Raw genomic sequence first — 21,514 nt, 5'->3', positions numbered from 1 at the left:
GATGGGAGGTGGCCATGGGGAGAGCAGCCCAGAGCCCAGCCACATGATTGCCTTTGCAGCAGGACCAGCACCTGCAGTTGTTTTGGGTTTGCCATGGGGTGCAGGAGGATGCAGATGAACAACAGCTTTGGAAAACAGAATGTCCAATCAAAGGCGTGTGTACTTGATTTCAGCATTGCTGAGAAAGGGCCCAGTATATCCCTGACAGGTTCTGCGTCTTTCACTGAAGTTTTACTGGTCCCGAGTTGTCTGTTTAGCTGTGCCAGAAAGGATGGGATACTAAGGAAGGCTGTGCATCTGCCCCCACTGCCTCCATTCCCGTTCCTGGCCATGGCATGGCGTCCTGGAGCAAGTTGGGCAGGCAGAGACCTTCCAGAGAGCAGCAGGGCAGGGAGCTGTGCTGATCCTCCTGAATGCCAGTGAGCCTGAGATGATGGAGGTGTGGGAGCTGGAGAGCTCTGAGCATCCTGAGAGTTCAGCAGCTCCTGGGCTGAAAGGCTGCTGGGGAACTGTAAGAGGGAAGGGCAGCAGCAGAAGAAATGAGGGGCTTGAGAAAAGCAGGTTTTGACATCCTGCAGAATGGCTTTGTGGAGACATAGAACGAAATCCGCAGTGGCTGTGAGGTGCCTAGGAGACAGAGAGAGAAGAGTGATCTAAACCCATTACAATACCATCTAAAGGCCAGTGGAGGCAGAGGCACCCCTAAACATCTTGATGCCAAACATGGGGATTCCAGCCGGGAACGTAGCCCCACTTGCTGAGAAGTGGGCATGAGAAGAGAGGTGGCAAATCTGGGACATGGGCTCTCTCTCACCACTTCCCTTTCCACTCCCCATCCTGGGCCATGCTTCCCCATGTGTTTGACTTGTGTTTTCCTGTCAGGTCCCAGGTAAAAGCATGGCTAAATATCTTGGGCCATGAATGGGGGAAGGCTGGATGCTTCATCTGAGCGACGTGTTCTTCTCTTTTCAGGTTTCATTGCTGCATCCCAGTGTTGGGGATATGAAGAAGGGGTTATTGGGACCTCCTCTGATTCCCCCTATACACAAGTCAGTAGATCCCCGTGTTGGCAGTGCTGCAGGGTCTCTGCTCAGCTCTCTGCAGCAGGATGTCCAAGAGTCCCAGGAGATGAGGTAAGCCAAGGTGACTGCTGCTCCACTCTCCTGTTCAGCTTGCTCTTCCCACCTTGTGAGGTTCTTTTGCACAGTCAACTGTCTCCCATGTATTTAAGGAAAGCTCTGTGTATTCCCCATTTTGCCCATCTCTGATGATCCAGCTCAATGTCAAACCCCACACCATATGTCCCAAGAGCAGAGGTGATGATGGGGAAGAGCAGGTATAGCTTAACGGCATCTCAAGATGGGTCCTCTGCTGGGCTTGTCTATTGATTCCCTGTGTAATGTTTGTGGTGTCATTGGGGAACTGTATTGCACGGGGCTGGATACTGCAGCTCATTGAATACTGTGATCCTTGACTGTCTACTGCAGCACCACCCAGGAGAATATATTTGGACAAATACTGCCTGCTGGAGTGGTGTCTGCAAAATCTGGTGTGCTTCTTTTACTTTTAACACGGGGTGCTGTTGTTCATGTGCCAACATTTCCTTTGTTGTAAAGAGAAATATAAACAACCAACAAAACCCAACCCAGAACTCAGTGGGAGTTACAGAGATAAAGGCCATGAAAACTAGCTTTGGAAAGCAATTATTTCCTGGGAGTAATTGTCAGATTCTGGAGAACACTGTGAGTTGCCAGCTGTTTGAAAGGAAAGGGATCTCAAAGTAAATGTCAGGCGTAATTTCCCTCTGCCTGGGCCTGCACTGTGCAATGAGATCAGAGACAAGTTTTGAGGTATAGAATTAAAGTCTGATCAATGTTTAATAATGAGGCTTGGGATTAAAACCAAAAAGGGCAAGGTGCTAGAGACAAGTTATAGGACTGTACCTGATGGAAAGATATCAGTTTGGTAATGTGTGAGAAAATGTAGCTGTCAAGTTTATCTGAACGATAAGGAAAGATAAAAAACAAGAAAGAAGGAGTCACAGAAATATCATTCCAATTGAAAAGCTTAGGTCGGGCTTTTAAAGTGTCATCTAGACATCCTTGCCTAGCAGCTGAGTTGGAAAAAGCCTTTTTCTTCTAGAAAGAGAAAAGAGGTGGAATACCCTTCTCAGGACACAGCAGTGCTCTGACCACATGCAGCACGAGACTGGCGCCAGTGTAAGGCACGAGCAGGCAAAGTCAAGCTTTGGCAGCAGTACCAAAGTAGCTGCCCTCCATACAGACTCGTGTCTCACCTTAGCAGCTCTTGCTGTTTCAGAGAGCGTGTAGGAGCCGCTTGGGTCCAAAAGGAGAGACAGCAGAATTGGGAGTTAGGATGCAAGTTCAAGAATGAGTGCTGTGTTTCAGCTGAAGCTTGGCGAGCTCTGTCAGACTGCAGCAACTGAAAGCTTAAGGACAATTAATCAGCTTTGCATCATGTTGGATTTATGTGTTTCATTTCCTCTGTCACAGTGACCAGTTTGGGAAGTTTTGCTTCATTTCATGCTATACCACTTCCCTTTCCTTCTCCTCATATGTTCTTTTGTGCTCCTTTTTCTCAAGGCCACCATCCATCAGGAGAAGCAGCAAGGAGTCTGAACATGCAGGTAGGTACAGAGCATGTCTGTCCTAAAGTTCCCATTGGAATCTTGACACCCAGGTGACATTTTGAATGCTTGTTTAAAAATCACTCTTAAGAATTTCTTTAAATTTGTTTCAACTCCTTGATTGGCTCCATGGAGTCACCCAGAGCCCAGTCACTGCGAGTGTGGTCCAATGGTGCAGTGAAAATTCCTTCAGTGTTTTCTCCAGTGTGTAGTAGAGTGGCAGGAGCAGGAGTGGTACCTTGAGTCCCTGGACATTCAACATAAGAAAGGGATACATTCCTCTCCATCCTGCACATGCCCTTTATCTCCCTGCAGCATTTCTAGTGTTACAATTAGTAGAAAAAAGAAGGCATTTTTCATGAAATGAAAAATGTTCCCTGTTCTTGATGTAGAAAACCTTTCCTTGGATCAATTTCTGAGTTTGACTCTTTGAGATATGAAGGAGTTTCATGGACATTGCCCGATTATGCACTATGAGAAATAGGGAAACTTCCTGTGACAGAAAGTCCTTATGAATTTTCCAATTAAGGAGAAAAAGATTTCTAAATGGATGCAGCCTATGCAGGGTCTGAGTTTGTCATCCTCTGACAGCACAAGCCCAAAGCCACCTATGGCAGGTTGACGATGACAAATCTCTTGCCTGACTCTCTCTGTCTGTGTCAGTGTTGCAGGCTGAGGCTGGGGGAGGAGATGCCTTCTGCCTTGTCCCCCCATCCCTGCCTTGGCTGATCCCTGAGAAGTAGAATTGTGGCAGACAAAATGGGGTCTCTGGTGCATCTGTGTCAGGCAATGCTTTCAAGTTGAAAGCCTCAGTGAAAGTCTGTTGTTACTGTTTTGCGTTCACTGGGCATGTAAAAATAGAAGAGATGAAATTTGAAGGGACAGTTTTGTTGATGCAGCAGAAGGAATCAGATCCCCTGGTCCCTTGGCTCCGGGTTGGTTCTGAGAAACCCTGGGTACAGCCCAGCAATTTTCTGAATAATTCAAAATCCCCTTGAATTCCTCACCCGTTAGATGAATTAATTATAAAGGTTTGAGATACCTAACTCACTTGTTCCCTTATGAGCATGGCTCGGCCTCACGCAGAGGTAAGGTGGGAGCTGGGCTGCTCTCTGGCAGGAGGAAGGGTCTTGTACCAGCCTGGAGAGCCTATGCACATTGCCAGGGAACAGTTCTGCCCTGCAGCTGCCCCCTGCCATCAGCTCTGCCCCGTGGAGCTGTAGGGTTGCTGAGCTGTGGGGCAGGGAGAGGAGCAGGAGGCTGCATGTGCAGCTGAGCCATTGCTGGCAAGCACAGGGCTCTGGGTTCCCTGCTGTCCCAGGGCATCCCAGAGGCCAGGGTGTTCCCCTGGGAGCTCTGTGCAAGGGGGTCAGGGTGTGCCCCTGTCCTGTCTCAAGTGGCTGCTGGAAGGAGCATGTTTCTCTGTGCAGCTATGTAGAAGTTTCCAGGAAATATGTCCCATCAGTTATGGAGCTTCAGAATCCTTAGGTTTGCATCGTGGCCTCAGTTACCCTTTCTGTGTCCATTTTGCCAACCGGACTGGCTGCAGTGCTCCCGAGGAGATTACCCTAGGATCAGGAGTTTCCCTGCCAAATTCACAGATAACTTTAATTTCCATGGCCTTACCTTCCATCCATAATTGCCCTCCTTCCTCAAAGTCCACATCTAACTCTCTTTTCTTACTAGTCTGCAATGGCAAGAAATCCTTATTTGCAACACTGTTTTTTTCCTACTTTGTTGCCACTTGATTTTAAGCTCTTAAAGTATAAATGGTGTTGTATGGAATGATTAGTTTTCTGAATTTTAATAGCTGTCTTGGAGTGTATTTCAGAATGAGTTACATTGTTCTATTTGTATTAAGAAAATCAGCCTTTAGTCAGGCTGGCCCGAAAGTGGACCAAGCTCATACAGTTTAGAATGAAAATCCTTGGGGAAAATGAATTATCTAGTGTCAAGAAAACCATTTATGTTTGGTAACACTCCTGCAATCTTTTAATGTCCTCTGAAATATTCCAACAAAATGAAGAAGATGTTGATCCAAATACATACAGGTATTAGAATCTGGGACTTCTTTTAGGAACTGGAAAGAAGATGTTTACTCAAATCAGCATAAGGGCAGATAAGAATCTCTGTCAAGAGCAATCTCCATCTCTGCCCTTCCCTATCAAACACAGAGGCTCTCCAGCATTGGGGGGCTGAGGCCTTCATCATGTAGCAGGTTTCAGTCTGCTGGCCAACACAGTAATGTCATGTCTCCTGCCAGTAGCCCATCCACTGGGATAGGGTCCAGGCATATGTACCCTGCTGATCTCATGCACCATCTCAGTGTCTTATGAGAGCTCTGCAATCTGGAACCTGTCTTGCCTGTTGCCCAGCATGATGTTTTTGAGGGCTTGAGTCTGCCAGAGATTTACAGGAACCTTTGCTTCCAGTAGCAGGCCTCCCACTGAGCCAGGCCACGGAGATGGATCATCCCACCAGTCCTGGTCTTACAAGTGACAAAGACCTGAGGGACGGCTTTGGAAAGGTAAGGGATAAGCACAGGGATGAGCAGAGTTCCTTTCCAGTGGCTGTTTAGTGCTTGGCCCAAAATGTCCCTGAAAATCATCATTGTCCGTTCTTGGAGGATGGAGATACTCTTGGGAATGTATTTGACAGCTATAGAGCAATTGCTTGGCTGTTTCCAGTGGTGCCAAAGTCACTGGTTTGGAGATGGTACTAAGGCCATGTCTGAAGCATTTTTTATGTGCAAAGGCCATTTTAGAGAAGTTGTAAATGGCAGAGCAAGCTGTACATCAGTGAAGGTGGGCAAAGGGCACCCTGAGAAGCAGAGATGCAAAGATTCTAATGTTGAGTATTAAGCAAGGCTGCAAAATAAAATGGGAGAGTTTGATTTTTCCTGGTTACCTTTCTGGCTGTATCTCACAGCCCTCTCATTCTAAGATTTTCTGCCCATTAATATCAATGTTTTTGCAACTTGTTTTCACATGACTGCTCCTTTTGGTCTCCTGGTCTCAGAGTCCTTTGGAGTTGAGTCCTTCAGAAGCCAGGAAGTGAGAAACAGCTGCAATTCCTGGCCAGGAGTGTTAAGCAACACCTAATTTCCCCTCCTTGCTGCATATTGCACATGTTTTTTATTCTCCTGCCATGGCCTGTAGGAACTAAACTGCCTGCTCAGTGGTCATGGGAGCTCTTCATTTGTCTTGGAGCATTCCTGTGACTTGAATGCTTCGAGCAGGGCTTCCTGTCATAGGTTGCAGTCAGAGCAGTGTAAGGTTGTGGCACTAAAGTGTTCCACCTCACTGTGTGTAATTGCCATAGTGAGGATGAGAGACATTCTCCTGAAACTCTTGGAATGTATATGGAGCTGGATTAAACACTATGGCACTCTATGGACTCTGTGCTCCTGATGAGATGTTGTGCCTGGTTTGTTAGTCTCTGCTCACAGGCTGTGATGTATTTCCATTACAATTAGGTTTGTCCGCCATTGTGCAAGTTGGCTCAAAAGAACTTAGAGCAGAAGAAAATTGAGCTTTTGGAGAGAGAGATGAAGAAAAGGAGAGAGGAGAAAACATCCTTGCAGCTGCCTCCACAGAGAGTTGAGCCCAGAGATGCAGCTGAAGCAAGTAAGTGGTGCCTACACTTGTGGTCCTTTTTGACCCCTTGCTTGTCATTTGCAGTGTTGCAATCAGACTGGGCGGCTGTTCCTCTTGCATCTGAGTGGAAGCTTGCATAGGATTGACGTCCATTGTCCAAAGAAAAATCCAGAGGCATGAAGTGTCTTGCCCATGACCTCACAGAGTCAGGAACAGAATATCAGCTTCACCTCTAAAGTCTTTTAGAGTAGAAAATTCTCTCTTGCAAAGCAGCCTAGGGCTTCAGACTCTCTCCTGGAGAGCAGCTTCCAGGGAAGGTGAGTCCAGGAGAATGCTTTTCAGCCAAGGTGCAACCCGGAAGAAATCAAATTCAGCTCCTTCTAGCGCTGAGCCAGTGCTTCTGTTGTAGCCCCAGGAGCAAGCAGCGTTCCCTAGTGAAACCTGGCTGAGGGGCTCTGGCTGCAGTGCTGTGTGCTCTGCCCCGGGGGTGGCAGCAGGGACCTTGGGGGCAGCACACAGCCCGAGGGCATGACACAAGGTTATCTGCACTTTCTTTTGGGAACTTCCCCAGCCAGCCTCTGAAACAGGAAAACAAAAGCAATACTGGGTTGTCCTTGTTTCTTAGGGGAAGTATCACTGCAGTTTGGATTTAAACTAGAAGAGGATGAATTTAGATAAGATATTAGTAAGTATTTTTTATAATGAAGTCGATGCAATGCTGGAAGCGTTTGCCCAGAGAATCTGTTGTTGCTCCATCCTTGAAGGTGTTCAAGGCCAGTTAACATGGGCCTCTGAGGAACCTGATCTTGATGAAAATGTCCCTGCTCTCAGAGCTTGGAGTAGGTGGTGGTTAAAGGGGCCATCCAACTGAAACTCTTCTAGGATTCTGTGATTCTGTGATCCTTGTCCCATGTTAGTTTGCCAGTGTTCTACTTTAAGTACTTTGGGATAACAAAGAGAAGCTACCCAGTTCCAGTAAGATTTCTCACCCTTTCCATCGTCAGGATGTCCAGCACACTCCACTTACAAGCTCCTCTTTGGTCCCTGCAGACTTTAGCCTACCACCTGTCAATGGCACAGCTTCCAGTGTGCAGAGAAAACACCCTGGTAATGCCTTGAAGAAGAAGGTCTTGAGGAAGCAGGACAAGATGCCCTCAGTGCCCAGTATTCCCATCATCCAGGAGGAAGGCAGTGTCCCATGCAACTCCTCAGGTAAGCCTGCTCCATGGCAGCTCTTTCCCATACGGGTTTTTCCTTACACAAGGAGCACAAATTGCCTCCTGCCTCAGCCAGCACAGCTGGGCTCTTTGGTCCATAACCTGTCCTGAGAATGAACAGCAAATCTACTTTGCAGTTACTCCAGCTTGGTAGTACATCAGCAGTTGGTTCTTAGAGACCCATTGGAAAGTTGAGCTGAATAAAGCAGTGGTAAAGGCCTAAGCTCTGGCTTCCTAAGCTTCTGCCCATCCTGATAGTCCAAAGTACAGTGCTGGTGCCAGGAGGTATCTGTAACTGCAGGGATGAGGTGCGGGGCAGTGTGCCACGGTGTGCTCACTGTGCACCTATGAGTGCCACCACCATCACTTGTCCACTGACCATCTGGGCCCTCTGCCTGTGCTGCTGTCCGGCTCTGCAGCCAGCTTTTCTGCTATCCCAGCAAGGCTTGTCTCTGCATGGCAGGCAGTGGCTTGGTGCAGACGTGCTGCAGCTGCCACAAGTGCACAATGGTTCGTGGCTGCTGCCATCCCATGGCCTGCAATGCCAAGAGGGGACAAGCAGCGCCTCCAGTGTCACCGCACCCAAATACAGTGGCGGTTTGTAGCAGATGACAGCCAGGAGGGGCTGCCTGGTGCTCCCAGGCTGTTTGCTGCCTGCAGGAAATGCACAGCAGATAGTCCTTAGTAGCTCTTGTCTCTCCTTTTTGGGTAGCCTGCCGGTGCTATGATCCCAAGTACGGTGAGATAAGAAGAAGGGAGTTTGGAATGATCCTTGCAATGCTCTTTTTTAGTGATGCTATTTCCAAGTTCAGCATTGACCAGAATTGAATCTGGGTTGTTCACGCTTGGCTTGGTGCTGCCACGAGGCAGCTGCACGTCTTTCCTCAGGCAATTGCAGAGTGCCTCTGTCCTCAGGGCTGGAGGAAATCAGGGTGCTGGGACAAGAGAGGCCCCTGGGGGTTCCCTCCTGGGGTAGCCAGTCCCGCTGTTGGGCACAGTGTGGCGGGGAGTGTGAGCTCTGCTGCCTCAGGAACTGTTGCTGGCTGTGCTACCTGTGGCACTTGGGAGCTGGCAATTGCTGTGTGGGCAATTGTCAGGTTTAGCCTGGAGCTGTGCCCAGCTGGGGCGGCTGTCAGAAAGCACGGAGCCCAAGGAGGCAGAGGGCAGGGAAGTGTGTGAGCCAGTGCCAGTGTGCAGCACATGGAACTCTGTGTGGGAGCTGGGGCTGCAGGCCGCTCCATGGCGGGTGCCTTGCCCGGGGCTGCAGCGCTCAGGGCTGACCCTCTCCTTACAGTGACCTCGCAGACGGCCACTGGTGCCGAGCGCCGAGAGGAGCTGCTCTGTGGCCATGGGTACAAGGACACAGCCTCTCCTGATCCACAGCAGTCCTTGCGGGAGGCACTCTCCCTGCTCGACAGCGATGACTGGTAAGAAAGGCCCCGGTCACTCTGTCTCCCTCTTAGTGTTAAGGGAGGTTAGAAGTGAATCTTGCTAGTGCCTCTGAGCCCTGACAGCCCAGAGGGCCAAAGGGCCCTGGAGAAACCACTGCAGAGCAGTGAGAGGATAAAGATTGGAGAGCAGCCTTTTCTTGGCCTTGGTCTGTGCTGTTTCCTTATTTTCCCTGCTGCTCCATGGTGCTGCAAAGGACGTCTTGAGGGAAGAGAGGAAGCTGTGGGACGAGATGATTTGCTAGCTGAAGGCAGAAGCAGGATGGCAGCAGTTTTGACTGTAGAGATTTGGGAGCCTTGAGGCACTGGCCCAGTGGGACTGAGTCAGATTTCTCTCTGGTCCCACTGCTGACAGCAATGGCAGGTGACAGGGTCTCCCTGTGACCTGCTGCATGTGCGTCCCAGAAGGAGCTGCAGGGAGTTGCTCTTTCTGAGAAATGGACTGAGCTGTGCTTTCAAGTCTCACAGCGTGTCATTACTCCTGAAGGTGTCATGGCAGAAGAGAAGGAGAAAGAAATGAAATCCTTTAGGAATCTTGCACTTTTGGAATTCAACGTTTTCTTTCTCACTGCTTTATATGGGCCTGGGATGTTTTGTCAATATTCACCATGTGTCCCACAATTAGATACAGAGAGAAGGAGGCCCAGATGTGATAACACTACAAATGTTATGTGATATTGGTTGTCCTTTTGATATCTGAGTTAGCATCCACTCACTGGTGGATTCTTCATTCACCCAACGGTAAAGACACCATTCACACTGGGATAAGCATGAGAAATCTGCCATGGTGCACCCGCTTGTGCCGTTGCATAGGCTTTGCCCTTTCTCTTCTGCTTTCTCTTCCCCATTTTTTTTTTGGTGCCCTGTGAGGTGCAGAGAGCTTCTGCAGGTGTGGGGGGGTCGAGGTAACACTCAGGGCTGCCCGTGGGATCGGTCACCAGCCCAGTGCAGCAGCCTGATGCCTCACAGACCTTCCTGTAGCTCCGGACCTGCACAGAGCAAGTGGCAAGAGATTTCAGAAAGGCTGTCTTCTAAAACAGCCATAAATGAAGACTCTGAAGGCCCTCTATTTGCCTTTTGGATTTGTGTATGCTTTTGAATGTCACAGCTTCCTGTGGAAATGAGATCCACGATTTCATGATGTACTCCTTGAAAAGCACCTCCCATTGCTTGACAGAGCTGCCAGCTTGGTAATTTCAGAGGGTGCTGTCTAGTTCTCGGGTAGAGAGAAAAATCAATCTTTTTGGTACTTGCTTTTCAGGGAGACGAAGGAGAAGGGACTGGGCATCATCAGACACCTGGCTGGGTCCCATTCAGAGGTCCTGCTTTCAAGACTTCGTGAGATTTGCTTGGCTGTTACCAGTGAGGTGAGGACACTGTTCTAATTTGTCCCCTGTACTTCATACACGGTGTGTAGAGTAGATATGGGCTTGTTCATCTCCATGTGTGCTCAGGGACTACCTTCATTTCTGTTTTTAGACCTTCTATTTCTAATGTCTGTCAGCTGTCTATAGGATCTGTGTGTACATGGAGCTGTATTTACCGGTAGGTTGGGTATCTGACACGCATCTTTGAGTGAGCTGCCATTAGAATGAAATGTGCAAATGCAGAAACAGATCCACTAGTTATGTTATTTGCCAGCGTCCTAAGCTCTGCCCGAGCTGCAATTCAACACTGCAAATTAGTCTGTAGACCTGAGTCTGTGTTTTCTGTTTCCTGGCTGAGTGCTTGACCAGCTGGTGTTGCTTTTTTGAAGAGAACAACATGACTCTTTATCTTAATGGCCTGTGCCTTTACGGTTTGAAAGCAGCACTTGCTTTCATTTGGTTCTTTGTTTATCAAATAAAAGAGCTTAAAATCTAAGCACAAGACATTATAGAAGGGTTAAGTAGAACATTTTAATGAAATGGGGTTTTTTTTAGGCCTGCAGTAAGCAGATCTGAGGCCAGAAATTGGTACCAAAGGAAATGCCTTTCTGTGCTTGTGCTTTTCTGCTCATAAGATTCTTTAATATTGCTCTGTACACAGTGGGATCATTTCCTGGGACTTTTTTCAAAGGCAACCGGTTTTCTCTTCATGGTGATTCTTATGTTTCCCCCTCATGACTTCCCTAGGTGGCCAACCTCCGGTCTAAGGTGTCCCACTCGGCCATTGTCACTCTGGGAGAGCTCTTTGTGACCTTGAAAAAGGACATGGAGTCGGAGGTGGATGAGGTTGCTCGGGTCCTTCTCCAGGTGTTGTGTAACTGCCCAGAGTTTGTTGAGAAAGCAGCCAGTCAGACCCTGGGGATCATGGTGGACAATGTGAATCCTGCACGAGCAATGACTGCTCTCGTGGACAGTGGAGTCAGGTAGGTTCTTCTTCTTTCAGTGGTATTGTTCAGCTTCTAGTGTGCAGGTGGGAGAAGGATGAGAGAAAAAATGGGAATGGTGTGAAAGAAGGGTCCTGTATCCTTCATCTTCTGTCAACTCAGTGGCTGGATTCTCCAATCCACCTCATTTCTTTCCTCTTGTCCCCAGTTTCTGCCCTCCTGCAGCCAATGAGTTTTCAGAATCACAGAACTGTAGAATATGGGGAGTTGGAAGGCACCCATCAGGATCATTTAGTCCAGCTCCCGACATTGCACAGAACACGCCAAGGGTCACACCATGTGCCTGAGATTGTTGTCCAAATGCTTCTTGAACTCTGTCAGGCTTGGTGCTGTGACCACAGGTCTGGGGACCCTGTCCCAGTGCCCAACCACCCTCTGGGTGAAACATCTTTTCCTGATCTCCAACCTAAACCTCCTCTGTCTCTGCTTCCTGCTGCTTCCTGGAGTTCTCCCAGTCTGTCAGAGTTGCCTAAATGTGGTGAATGGTGGGGAAGTGAAAGTGCCTGCAAAGGCTAAGGATTTGTTCTTTTGTGCTTTTGTGGGAAGAGGAACAATTGCAATTGCAGGTGTGATCACTCTTAAATAATTCAGAGCACTAAGCACAGAGGCCTTGGGAAAAACCATGCATCCTCATTATTCCATTAACTTGAGAACTAGGGAGGGGACTTGATGGAGCATGGAGCACATGGGGGAGAATATACTGCATGTGGCACAGGCTGCACAGCAGGTGCAGCTCCTGCCAAAAGGAGGCTTGTATGACTGTCCTGGCCATAGAGCTCTATTTTCTATTCAAACTGATATTTCATGTTAGCCTTGAGATGATGAATCACTTCACAGGCACCTTCACAGGCCGACTGCCATGAGACAGCTGAAACAAATGCTGCCTTAAGTGTTTGTGCTAGGCCTGATATTTCCCAAAAGACACTCTCTAGAACAGGACAACCTGTCTAAAATGACTGCCATCCTTTCCTCAGCTTTGGAATAGGGAAAAACATTCAGATGTATCCCTTGCCAAGCCTCAGAGAAGAAACAGGCTGCAGTGCTGTATATTCTGCAACTTCACAGCCCACAGCATGTTTCTCCTGCATTTGTTGTTTTCCAAAGCTCTGCAGATTTGGAGATTAATGGCTGGATGGAGCCTCAGTCCTTCTTCTGCGCTGTGTAGTGGGTACCCTCTGATGGGTCAGCAGGAATTGTCTTACATTTCTAAAGAAGTCATATGTAATCTCTTTCTTCAATCTTTCTCAGAGTAAATATTGAGAAAGCAATTGAGTATCAGATAGTGCAGGGAGATTGAATTCCTTGTTCTTCCTTGCAGGCAGTCCTTCTGTCCAATGCTAACTTTGAGTTTATCTGAGGACAGAACCTTCTATGTGTGTCTATATTTTCAGGGAGAGCCCAAGCCTCCATCCCCCAGCAAGGACAGGGAGCACGCTCTGGCCAAGGCCTGTGCTGCTCTTGCTCCTTCTCCCTGTGCCCCAGTGTTTGCTCTCCTGTTCCCAGGAGCCGCCACGTCCAGGTGCGGAAGTGTGCGGCCGAACTGCTCCTGTCCCTGATGGAGAAAATTGGAGTCACGAAGCTCCCAGGCACAGCCAGGGCTGAGAGGCTGGCACACGCGGCAAGGACGCTTGCTCAGGACCGTCACAAGGACACAAGGTAATGATCTTCATTTCACCTCCTGAGACAGGAAAACTCTTTTGTGTCTGTCTGTAAAGGCAAAACCACAAAAGAGTGGAAACAAAAGGAAATGTGAAGTTACCTCAATGTGTGGATGAAAGCCAAAGAATCTTGGAATGCACTGAGTTTTATGGTACCCATGAGGGTCATTGAGTCCAGCTCCTGGCCATGTGCAGGACATGCCAAGAGTCACTCCATGTGCCCAAGAGCATTGTCCAAACGCTTCTCGAGCTCTGTCAGGCTTGGTGCTGTGACCACTGCTCTGGCTTGCCTGGGGAAATGACTGTACTGGGTATCCTGAGGTTGTCCAATAGGAATGAGTATTGCCAACTTCCTGTGACTTGAAGGATTCTTTTCTGAGATCAGAAGAGCTCCAATTAGCCAGTCAAGCAAAGCCAAAGGGCTGGCTAATATTCATCACTGAAGCATACCAAACATCTATTTCTCATTAACTTAAGACTTTCCTAGAAAAATTTCAGGACTCCTTAGCTAATCTATGTAGGCTTTCTAAACTTCTTCTGGAGATTACTCAAATGCTGTTTTCTGAGGCTCAATGACCTCCAAATTTCTTCTTGAAGAAAACTGTGGTTTCCTACTGGCAAAAAAGGGAAAGAGGGGGAGCAGCTGGGATCTCAATCAGTCTCCCTGGCCACTGTTGATGGCCACTCCTCCTCCCTGCTGGGACACTCCAGTTCCCCAGACAAGGGACCCGGTCCTGCCCCCCTGCCAGGCCCGCAGCCTGCAGTGGAGCCAGGCCGGGCCAGTGTTACCTCCATTGCTGCTGGAAGAGAAAGAGAGCTCTTTTCCAGGTTAGCTTCTTCAAAATGTGTGTTCATGGAGTGAACTATCTTTCTCTAATTACTTCCTCAAGCTGTCCATAACCAAACCAGCGTTCAATTAGTTTCATCAACTTGCAAAGCAAGTTCTCATAAAGAAAACCTCTCTCTGGGTCTGTCCTCCCCAGGTGAAACCAGTACAAAAGCATGAGGTGTTTTGTCCTGGCTTCCCTACCAGTTCAAGAAAGGCAAATTATTGTGCAATGGCAGCAAGGCACTGCTAATAGGATCTGATAACCAAGCAGATTTGTTTCACTTGTTCCCTGGGATCCTTAGATCCCACAGAAGCACACCCACAGATGCAGAGTGAAATGGTATTTTTTGTCTCTCTGCTGAGTAGGCAATGCCTTCTCATGCAAGGATTGCACCTAATGAGTTATAAGGTATCAGCCTCTTTGATTAATAGTCTTCCTTTGTTCACTTTTCCTTCCTTCCTTCCTTCCTTCCTTCCTTCCTTCCTTCCTTCCTTCCTTCCTGCCTTCCTGCCTTCCTGCCTTCCTGCCTTCCTCCCTCCCTCCCTCCCTCCCTTCCTCCCTTCCTTCCTCCTTTCCTCCCTCCCTTCCTTCCTGGAATCCTTCCTTCCTGTCTTCCTGTCTTCCTTTCCTTCTTTCCATAGGCATTATGGACAGGAGATGGTGAAGATGTTGATCAATCACCAAAAATGTAAAATGCTTTTGGAACGATCCATTCCCGCCCGTGACCTGGAAGATATTCTGAGAAGAATGAAGAAGAAAGTAAGTGCTTGGCAGGAAAAATGTCTCCTTTTTGCAGATATTGCCACTGCTAATAGGAGATCAAACATGGGATCAAACATCTCATTCCTCTTCTGCTGAATCATTTTGCTCTTGGGAATGAGCTGTTAATTCCTACCCTGTTCATCTGCAGACCATGAAGTAAATTATATTATTAGGGGAAAGGTGAGGTTTTGAATATTTTGAATATTGGTCACAAACAGGAAAGGGGAAGAGGAGAAAATGGGTTTATATTTGGGTGTAACCTCCCATCACATTCTCCATACTCTGCCCCTAGTAAAGCAATTGAGTGAGAATAGTGCATCGGAAGATAAGAGAGTCATTCCAAAACACACTGGAAGCAGTAGTGCCAAGAAAATTTCCAAAAATGCAAAAGATGTCCAAGTCAACCCTAAGTACTAAAATTACCGTCTGTCTTTGGGAATACTGCCTTGCTTTCACGCCCTGTGGAGCTTGAAGAAGCTTGGTGAATTCAGCAGCATTCAGTAGAAAATGATTTCTTTGTTTGAGGGGATTTTTTATTCTTTTTAATATACGAAATAGAAGGGATTGTGCCTTTGTGCAGAACCAGGGAGAGCCAGGTTGAACCAAATCACTATGTAACACAGTGAGCCCACCGCCAAAGAGTCCAAATTTTTCTGCTGCTTCTTTAAGAACATTCGTTGACACCGGTTTGCATTATTCCCATTTATGCTCCGGACTCATGAATTTGGGTTTTAGACTGCTGCTCAGTATTTCATCACCCATAACCTGCCTTGAGCTATTGCAAACAGGGTGTTGGCATCAGTGATTCTCTGGTCTGTTTCCTTCTGTCAGTTTGGAAATATTTCCCTAAGCCTTGGCAGCAGTGATCCTGGTTCTAACTTGCGTTTTAAACAGGCAATTTCCTATTTAATATTCTAAAGATTGATGGGGCTTTCTCTATGTCGTTGTAGGGGATGGAAGAGCAGAAGGGTGAATGCCCATCTGTCAAGAGCCCAGTGAAGAAGAGGAGCGATGGCTCCAAGAAGCCCCAGGCCACATTGCCTTCTAGTCAAAGGTACTGGGCACTTTTGTTAGATGTGACAAAGCACATGACAAGCTGGACATATCTCTTCCTCAGGAAAATCTTTCTGGCTGTGATGGCCTGTGCCAGAGATTGTTTCCTTTCCCTACAAATGCTCTGTGGCACAAAATATTTACTTCTGCATTAATAATATGTGTAGATTGTCTCCTGTAATGAGTGTCGTGAGGTCCACAATGATTTTCAGAGCCTCATGATTTTCTGGCTTGATATCACATCATTAGGAAGGCTCATCTTGATGCTTTGCTCACAATTATCTGCAGGTATTGTCACCAACAAGTTGTAATTTCCTTTTAATTTCCAGGGTGAAGTCAACCTCTGATGGACGCCTCCTCCACTGTCCAAAAGCTCAGGTCACATTACCTCCAGCTAGGGATGAAATGGAGACGCTCCAGAATCTTTACAATCTCCTGGAAGCCAAGGGGTTTGAGGCACGGCTGGAAGGAGTGGCACTCCTCCTAGAGCTGTGCAAAAACAGCCCCAAGCTCGTCACCACTCACATTGTCCAGGTATGTAGGGTATCTTCACTGTTCCTTCCCTTTAGCTCCTCTCCCAAGCCTGTAGCAGTAAAGTTAATTCAGTGTGTCTTGGCACTGCATCCTGGCTGTTTGGGACAGGCTGGTCCCTCTGACCCAGACTGACCCAATTTAATGGAGGTCCAGGCTTCAGGACAAATTCTTTCAGTCCAGCTGCATTTGTCTGGCAGGTGCCTATTGATGCTGTTCATCAGAAGATGCCAGAATTTTCCATTGGTGTAACTTCTGCTGTCTCCTAGTCGCAGTTGGGTTAAGTGAAGGGAATCCAGCCACTGAAAGCATGGCAATTATTCTCTAGACAAAAAAATGGGTTTGGATAGGGAAGTGTCAGGCTGGGCTAGTTTAAACCAAGGGTACTTTTGTAAACTCCATCTTGTCTTGCACAGTCAAAACTCTGGCTATTTCTTTCCATTCTTGTCTCCATTCCACTTGGTAATGATGGTGCTCATCCTAGTTGTTTTTATTTTTCTCTTTGGAAAAGGAGGAAAATGGCCAAGGACAGGTCTCGTCCTTCTCCTCCCAGAAGCTGCTTTTCCCCTTTTTCTAGAAAATGGTGCCTAATAATCACAGAATCACTAGTTTGGAAGAGACCTTCAAGAACATTGAGTCCAGATGTGGCTGTCAAGGGACTGAACCTGCTCTAATGAGAGCTGTACAGCACATTAAATTTCAGAAGTCTACCTGTTAATTAGACAAATTGTCTGGATTCTGGAAGAGTTGATCAGAGGCCTGCATTTCTGCAGACAGGTTCTGAGACAGACAAAATAAAACTTAGATGTCGTCTGGCCATAGTTTTGCAAAATCATGAATTGCTCTCAGTACTTGAGGCAACTACATAGAAAAATGAGCATTGTAAATATCTGCTTCCATACTTGTAAAGCAAAGGTAGTCTTTTGAATGAATAAATGCAATTAATTTAATGATTTATAGGTGAAGAGAGACACCATAGGAACTATTCTGTCCCCACACAAACCTCTAAAAAAGAGATGAAAATCTTTACTCCAGAATGAGGTTGCGCAGCCATTCCAGTGAGTGGCCCATAGGAAAAGAGTGAAATTGTGCAAGCATTTGCTGACCTGACAGAAAGGATTGCATTAATCTTTAACATTGCTGAGTGCTCATTTTTACATCCCTTCTTCAAACAAGGACATTTTAATTCAGCTTCCATGCTCTTTGTTCTCTTCACAGATTTTTGATTATTTTGTCCTGAGAATATCTGACACACATAAGAGAGTGAAGCAAATGGCGCTGGACATGCTGGCAGAAATGATCACTATCCTGGAAGATGCCTTGAACCCGGTGATCATCCGTCTGGTGGAAGGAATGCTAAAGAACCTGAACTCAAAGGACCCCGGGGTTCATGCTTCAGCTGTGAATGCACTGGAAGCATCCATTGCTCATTTAGGTAAGGCTGAGACCTGACATGGACTCTCCCCAGCTGTGTCTCTGCCTCTCTGACACAAGAGAACACTGAGTGCCTTGAGAGCTCTTGGTGCCTGTGGAACACTCCAGCTGACATCCATGGGGCAGGATGGCTGTAGGAAATAGCTACACAGGCAAGGGCTGCTCTAAATTCCTTTGCTGCCGAGATTTATGTCAGCTCTGAAAATGCTGCTCAAGGGAAATAGGCCTGAAAAATGGAGTGTTGAAGAGGCACATCTTCAAGGGCAGTTTCTACTTTCTCCACCTCAGGTGTTCTATGAACTCATGAACTGCCTGATTCAGTGCCTTTCTGTATCCCAAATCTGAGCTGCTTCCTGTTTACTCTGCAATGCAAAACCCTTTCACTTCTTACTTGTGATTTAATTCTTGAGATTTCTGATGTGAAATGTCTAACATAGCTCCAGCAGAAAACTTTTCATTTACAAATGTGAAAGGAGAGGCTGGAAGGAAAGAAGAACAGGATTCAAAAATCAACAGAAATTTACTTGATTTTATAAAATGAGGCTGCCATTGCCCTTGCCCTCCCCACGCTCTTTTCTCCTATGACCTCAGAAGAGTGAGCAGAAATGTGTGTTTCTCTTGTATATAAAGTATCACTGATGAAAGAGTTCAGCCACCAATGGAGTCAACTGAGTGGCCAAGCTCTACTGGATGTGACAGAGCATATCACAGGTATGGCCTCCCCTTCTAAGCCAAGAGGTCTTCCCAGGGAATATTTACAGGGAACTCCTGTGAATAGACAATAGAGTAGCTGCTCCAACTGGGGAGGTGCTGAGCTTGTCCCTGCTGCCCAATCCCCATGGCAGGTGTGTTTGGCAGGTTTTCCCTGGCTGCTGCAGAGGTGTGCAGCACCTGAGATGGGGGTGGCGCTCGGCCTGGGGGCTGAGCTGTCCCTGGGGCATCTCAGAAGCCACGTGCAGGAAAGGGAGGAGCTAAAAATACCCGAACTGGCTCCTCTCTTGGAAGCTCAGGGACATCTGTGATCCATTAGGGAAAATGGTGGCAAGTGCTGTTGCAGGGGATCCGTTTGTTTTGTGCTCACAGGATTCTCGTTTTGCTCTTGGAAAGTTTTGAGGTTGAACCCTGCAGTGCCTGGGGTCACAATTAGGTCGAAATTCTACACACATATTAGAGGCACAGATTTGGTGCAAGGCAGCCTTTGGGGGCAGAGGGGCAGAAGCAGAGTGCTGAGGCTCCCTGTCTGTGCTGTCCAAGTGGCATTGGACTGAATATTTCAAGGTGTGCAAACAGTGTCTTCCTGTGTCGACACTGTCCAAAATGCTACAATTGCAGCTGATAATTGATCCCTCAGAGGAGCTTGCTATGTCAGCAGTAGGCAAGGAATGGGAAAATGATAATCTTAATATATAGTAGAGAAGAAGATTTATAGCCTTGCTTGAACTGGGGCTAAATCCACTGCCAAGTGAGGCAGCATCTTTATGTGCAAGGTTTGATACACTTTGTGTCTTCATTAGGAATCTCAAAACGGCAGTGTTCAGTGATTAGGAATATCAAAGGCCCTTTAAAAGACATTTGTATAAAGGGGATCTCCATGAAGAGGGAATTTAGTTTTGGAGTTATTTTGATCTCCTTTTCAAAGAAAGGAATGAAACATAAATTAGGACTACTTTAGAAAGAGCAGATGTTCTCTCAGAGATTTAGTAGGAACAGCCAGTTGTTTCTCAAGTCCCATAGTGACCAATGTCTTTAATTGCATTTAAACTGAAATTAATTTCCACTTTGAAATTAATTTCCACTTTCCTGCTTAGTAGAATTGGGTTTGGGTACTTTCAGGAGCTGTTTAAATGTGGATGACTGCTGGTGGATTAACAGCCTAGAAAAAATGAAGTCTCTTCCACTACAGAATAAGAAGTGGCTGCTATAAAAGTTTTGGCCTGTGCATAAAATAAGAATGTACTGCCGAGCATTTTAGGGCTTGATCTCTCAGCCAAATCTGCCATACAAGGAGCCAGTTGGTAGGAAATTTTAGTGTGTGTTTGATATAGTTCAGGAAATGAGCAGGGAGCAGGCTTCAGAGAGATTATGAAAAACCCCTCGTGATTTGGTTAAAATTCAGTCCCTTGTCTATTATTTTTTTCTCTCTATTCTGCTGTTTCAGTACACATTGCAAGAAAAAAAGGCCATTAACATTGGAAGGGGAAAGGCTATTAAAATGTGGAGATGCACAAATGCCACAGCAAATGGGTCTGGTTAGTTATCTAAGACACCCTGAGGTTTTAAACAGCTGTTTGTTGGAAGCCACAAAAGCATTCTGCCAAAGACACCAGCTGGTCACTGATGTTTCTAATCCAACTGTCAAGCAGCACCCATCTCTGGTGGGCTGGAGTTTGGAAGTGTAGTCCAATACTGTCCTTTGGTATTTGCCACTGAGCAAAGGGAAGAGCCAGATTAGATTTTTGGCACTTGACATCAAGGGTCACAAAAATGGAATCATCCTTTATATTAGAAATCTCTCAATTGTCTCTCTATGGTGCATTTCCAAATATTCAGTGTGGATTTAGAAACTTCCTAATGGAAATAGAAGAGAAGTTGACATTTCAGTCATTAATCTGTTCACTGCATCAGTCTATTGATGCAGAAACAGATTGTGAAATAATTTACTAAAGGTACAAAGTCTCATAAATATACAAGGCTCTGTTTGGAGAAATTAGTCCTGAGGGCTTGGTGGTTCTGTGTTGGGGAGGCTCAGCTGCTTGGGCCATTTCTGGATCGTGGGGCTCTGTGTGCTATTTTGCTGATCTTGCCAGAGAGGCTTCCCAGAAGCAAAACCAGAGGTAGATCCTGGTTTGCCTTGAGCTTGGTGGTTAAGGAGCTTGTGTCTCTGTCCTGGCAGTGCTTGTGGAAGGGGTTTATGGCAGGAGCCCTGAGGTCGTCCAGCGCTACGCCCTGCCCGTGCTCTGGTCCTTGCTGGAGAACAAGGCGCTGCCTGTCCGAAGCGCCAATGTCCGCACTGTGGTCACCAGGCTTGCCTCTGCCCTCCACGAGGTGATGGGCACCCAGCTGCAGAAGCGTGCTGCCAGCCAGCCTCCACATGTGCGGATAAACCTCTCCAGCATTTTGGGCTGGTGAAGGATGGATGTTCTCCAGAAAGTTGACCAAGTGCTGAGATGGACACCTCCGGATCTGACATTTTAGCTGTGCCAAAAACGACGAAATACTAAAGAAGGTTGTGCATCTGCCCCTGCTCTCTCCACTGCCCTTCATAGTCATGGCATGCTCAGGGGGCCTGAAACAACTGCAGACTGAGGACAAGGGGAAGGCTGAGCAAGGCTCAGCCTCACACAGAGGTAAGGTGGGAGCTGGGCCGCTGTCTGGCAGGAGGAAGGGTCTTGTGCCAGCCTGGAGAGCCTGTGCACATTGCCAGGGAACAGTCCTGCCCTGCAGGTGCCCCCTGCCATCAGCTCTGCTGCTCCCAGTGTCCCGTGGAGCTGTAGGGTTGCTGAGCTGTGGGGCAGGGAGAGGAGCAGGAGGCTGCATGTGCAGCTGATCCATTACTGGCAAGCACAGGGCTCTGGGCTCCCTGCTGTCCCAGGGCATCCCAGAGGCCAGGGTGTTTCCCTGGGAGCTTTGTGCAAGTGGGTCAGGGTGTGCCCCTGGCCTGCCTCAAGTGGCTGCTTGCAGGAGTATGTTTCCATGTGCAGCTATGTAGAAGTTTCCAGGAAATATGTCCCATGAAATATGGAGCTGTGGAGCCTTTAGTTTTGCTTTGTGGCCTGTGTTAATACTTTGTGTCTCCACTTTGCAGACCTTACATGCTGCAGTGTTTCCAAGACGTTTTCTCTGGACATTCCTATGTGGATTAACTCACTAAGTCCTTGCCTCCACTCCAGAAGAGCTCTTTCCTCCAAGATCAGGAAGGAGCTGCCACCTGTCTGAGAACTGATTGAAAGACAGGATTCATACATTA

The 21,514-nt window shown here is 47.3% G+C and overlaps 1 protein-coding gene across 1 annotated transcript in view; it reads left to right on the top strand.

Annotated features, from left to right (window-relative positions):
• Positions 1 to 20,676, top strand: part of LOC148222964 (TOG array regulator of axonemal microtubules protein 2-like) — a 44,276-nt gene extending 23,600 nt beyond the window's left edge. Inside the window, exons 9-21 of the mRNA XM_088168639.1 lie at positions 973 to 1,133; positions 2,604 to 2,647; positions 7,294 to 7,455; positions 8,692 to 8,887; positions 10,170 to 10,275; positions 11,023 to 11,258; positions 12,783 to 12,935; positions 14,409 to 14,526; positions 15,480 to 15,583; positions 15,912 to 16,116; positions 17,332 to 17,548; positions 18,172 to 18,258; positions 20,441 to 20,676. Coding sequence (XP_088024765.1) covers positions 973 to 1,133; positions 2,604 to 2,647; positions 7,294 to 7,455; positions 8,692 to 8,887; positions 10,170 to 10,275; positions 11,023 to 11,258; positions 12,783 to 12,935; positions 14,409 to 14,526; positions 15,480 to 15,583; positions 15,912 to 16,116; positions 17,332 to 17,548; positions 18,172 to 18,258; positions 20,441 to 20,676 — 2,025 coding nt within the window. The remainder of the gene's footprint in view (positions 1 to 972; positions 1,134 to 2,603; positions 2,648 to 7,293; positions 7,456 to 8,691; positions 8,888 to 10,169; positions 10,276 to 11,022; positions 11,259 to 12,782; positions 12,936 to 14,408; positions 14,527 to 15,479; positions 15,584 to 15,911; positions 16,117 to 17,331; positions 17,549 to 18,171; positions 18,259 to 20,440) is intronic.
• Positions 20,677 to 21,514: the final 838 nt, after the last annotated feature.

This window comes from Sturnus vulgaris, chromosome 8 (assembly GCF_052056855.1).
Source record: "Sturnus vulgaris isolate bStuVul1 chromosome 8, bStuVul1.hap1, whole genome shotgun sequence".
NCBI classification, from domain to species: domain Eukaryota; kingdom Metazoa; phylum Chordata; class Aves; order Passeriformes; family Sturnidae; genus Sturnus; species Sturnus vulgaris.
This window is presented reverse-complemented; position numbering and strand designations above follow the sequence as displayed.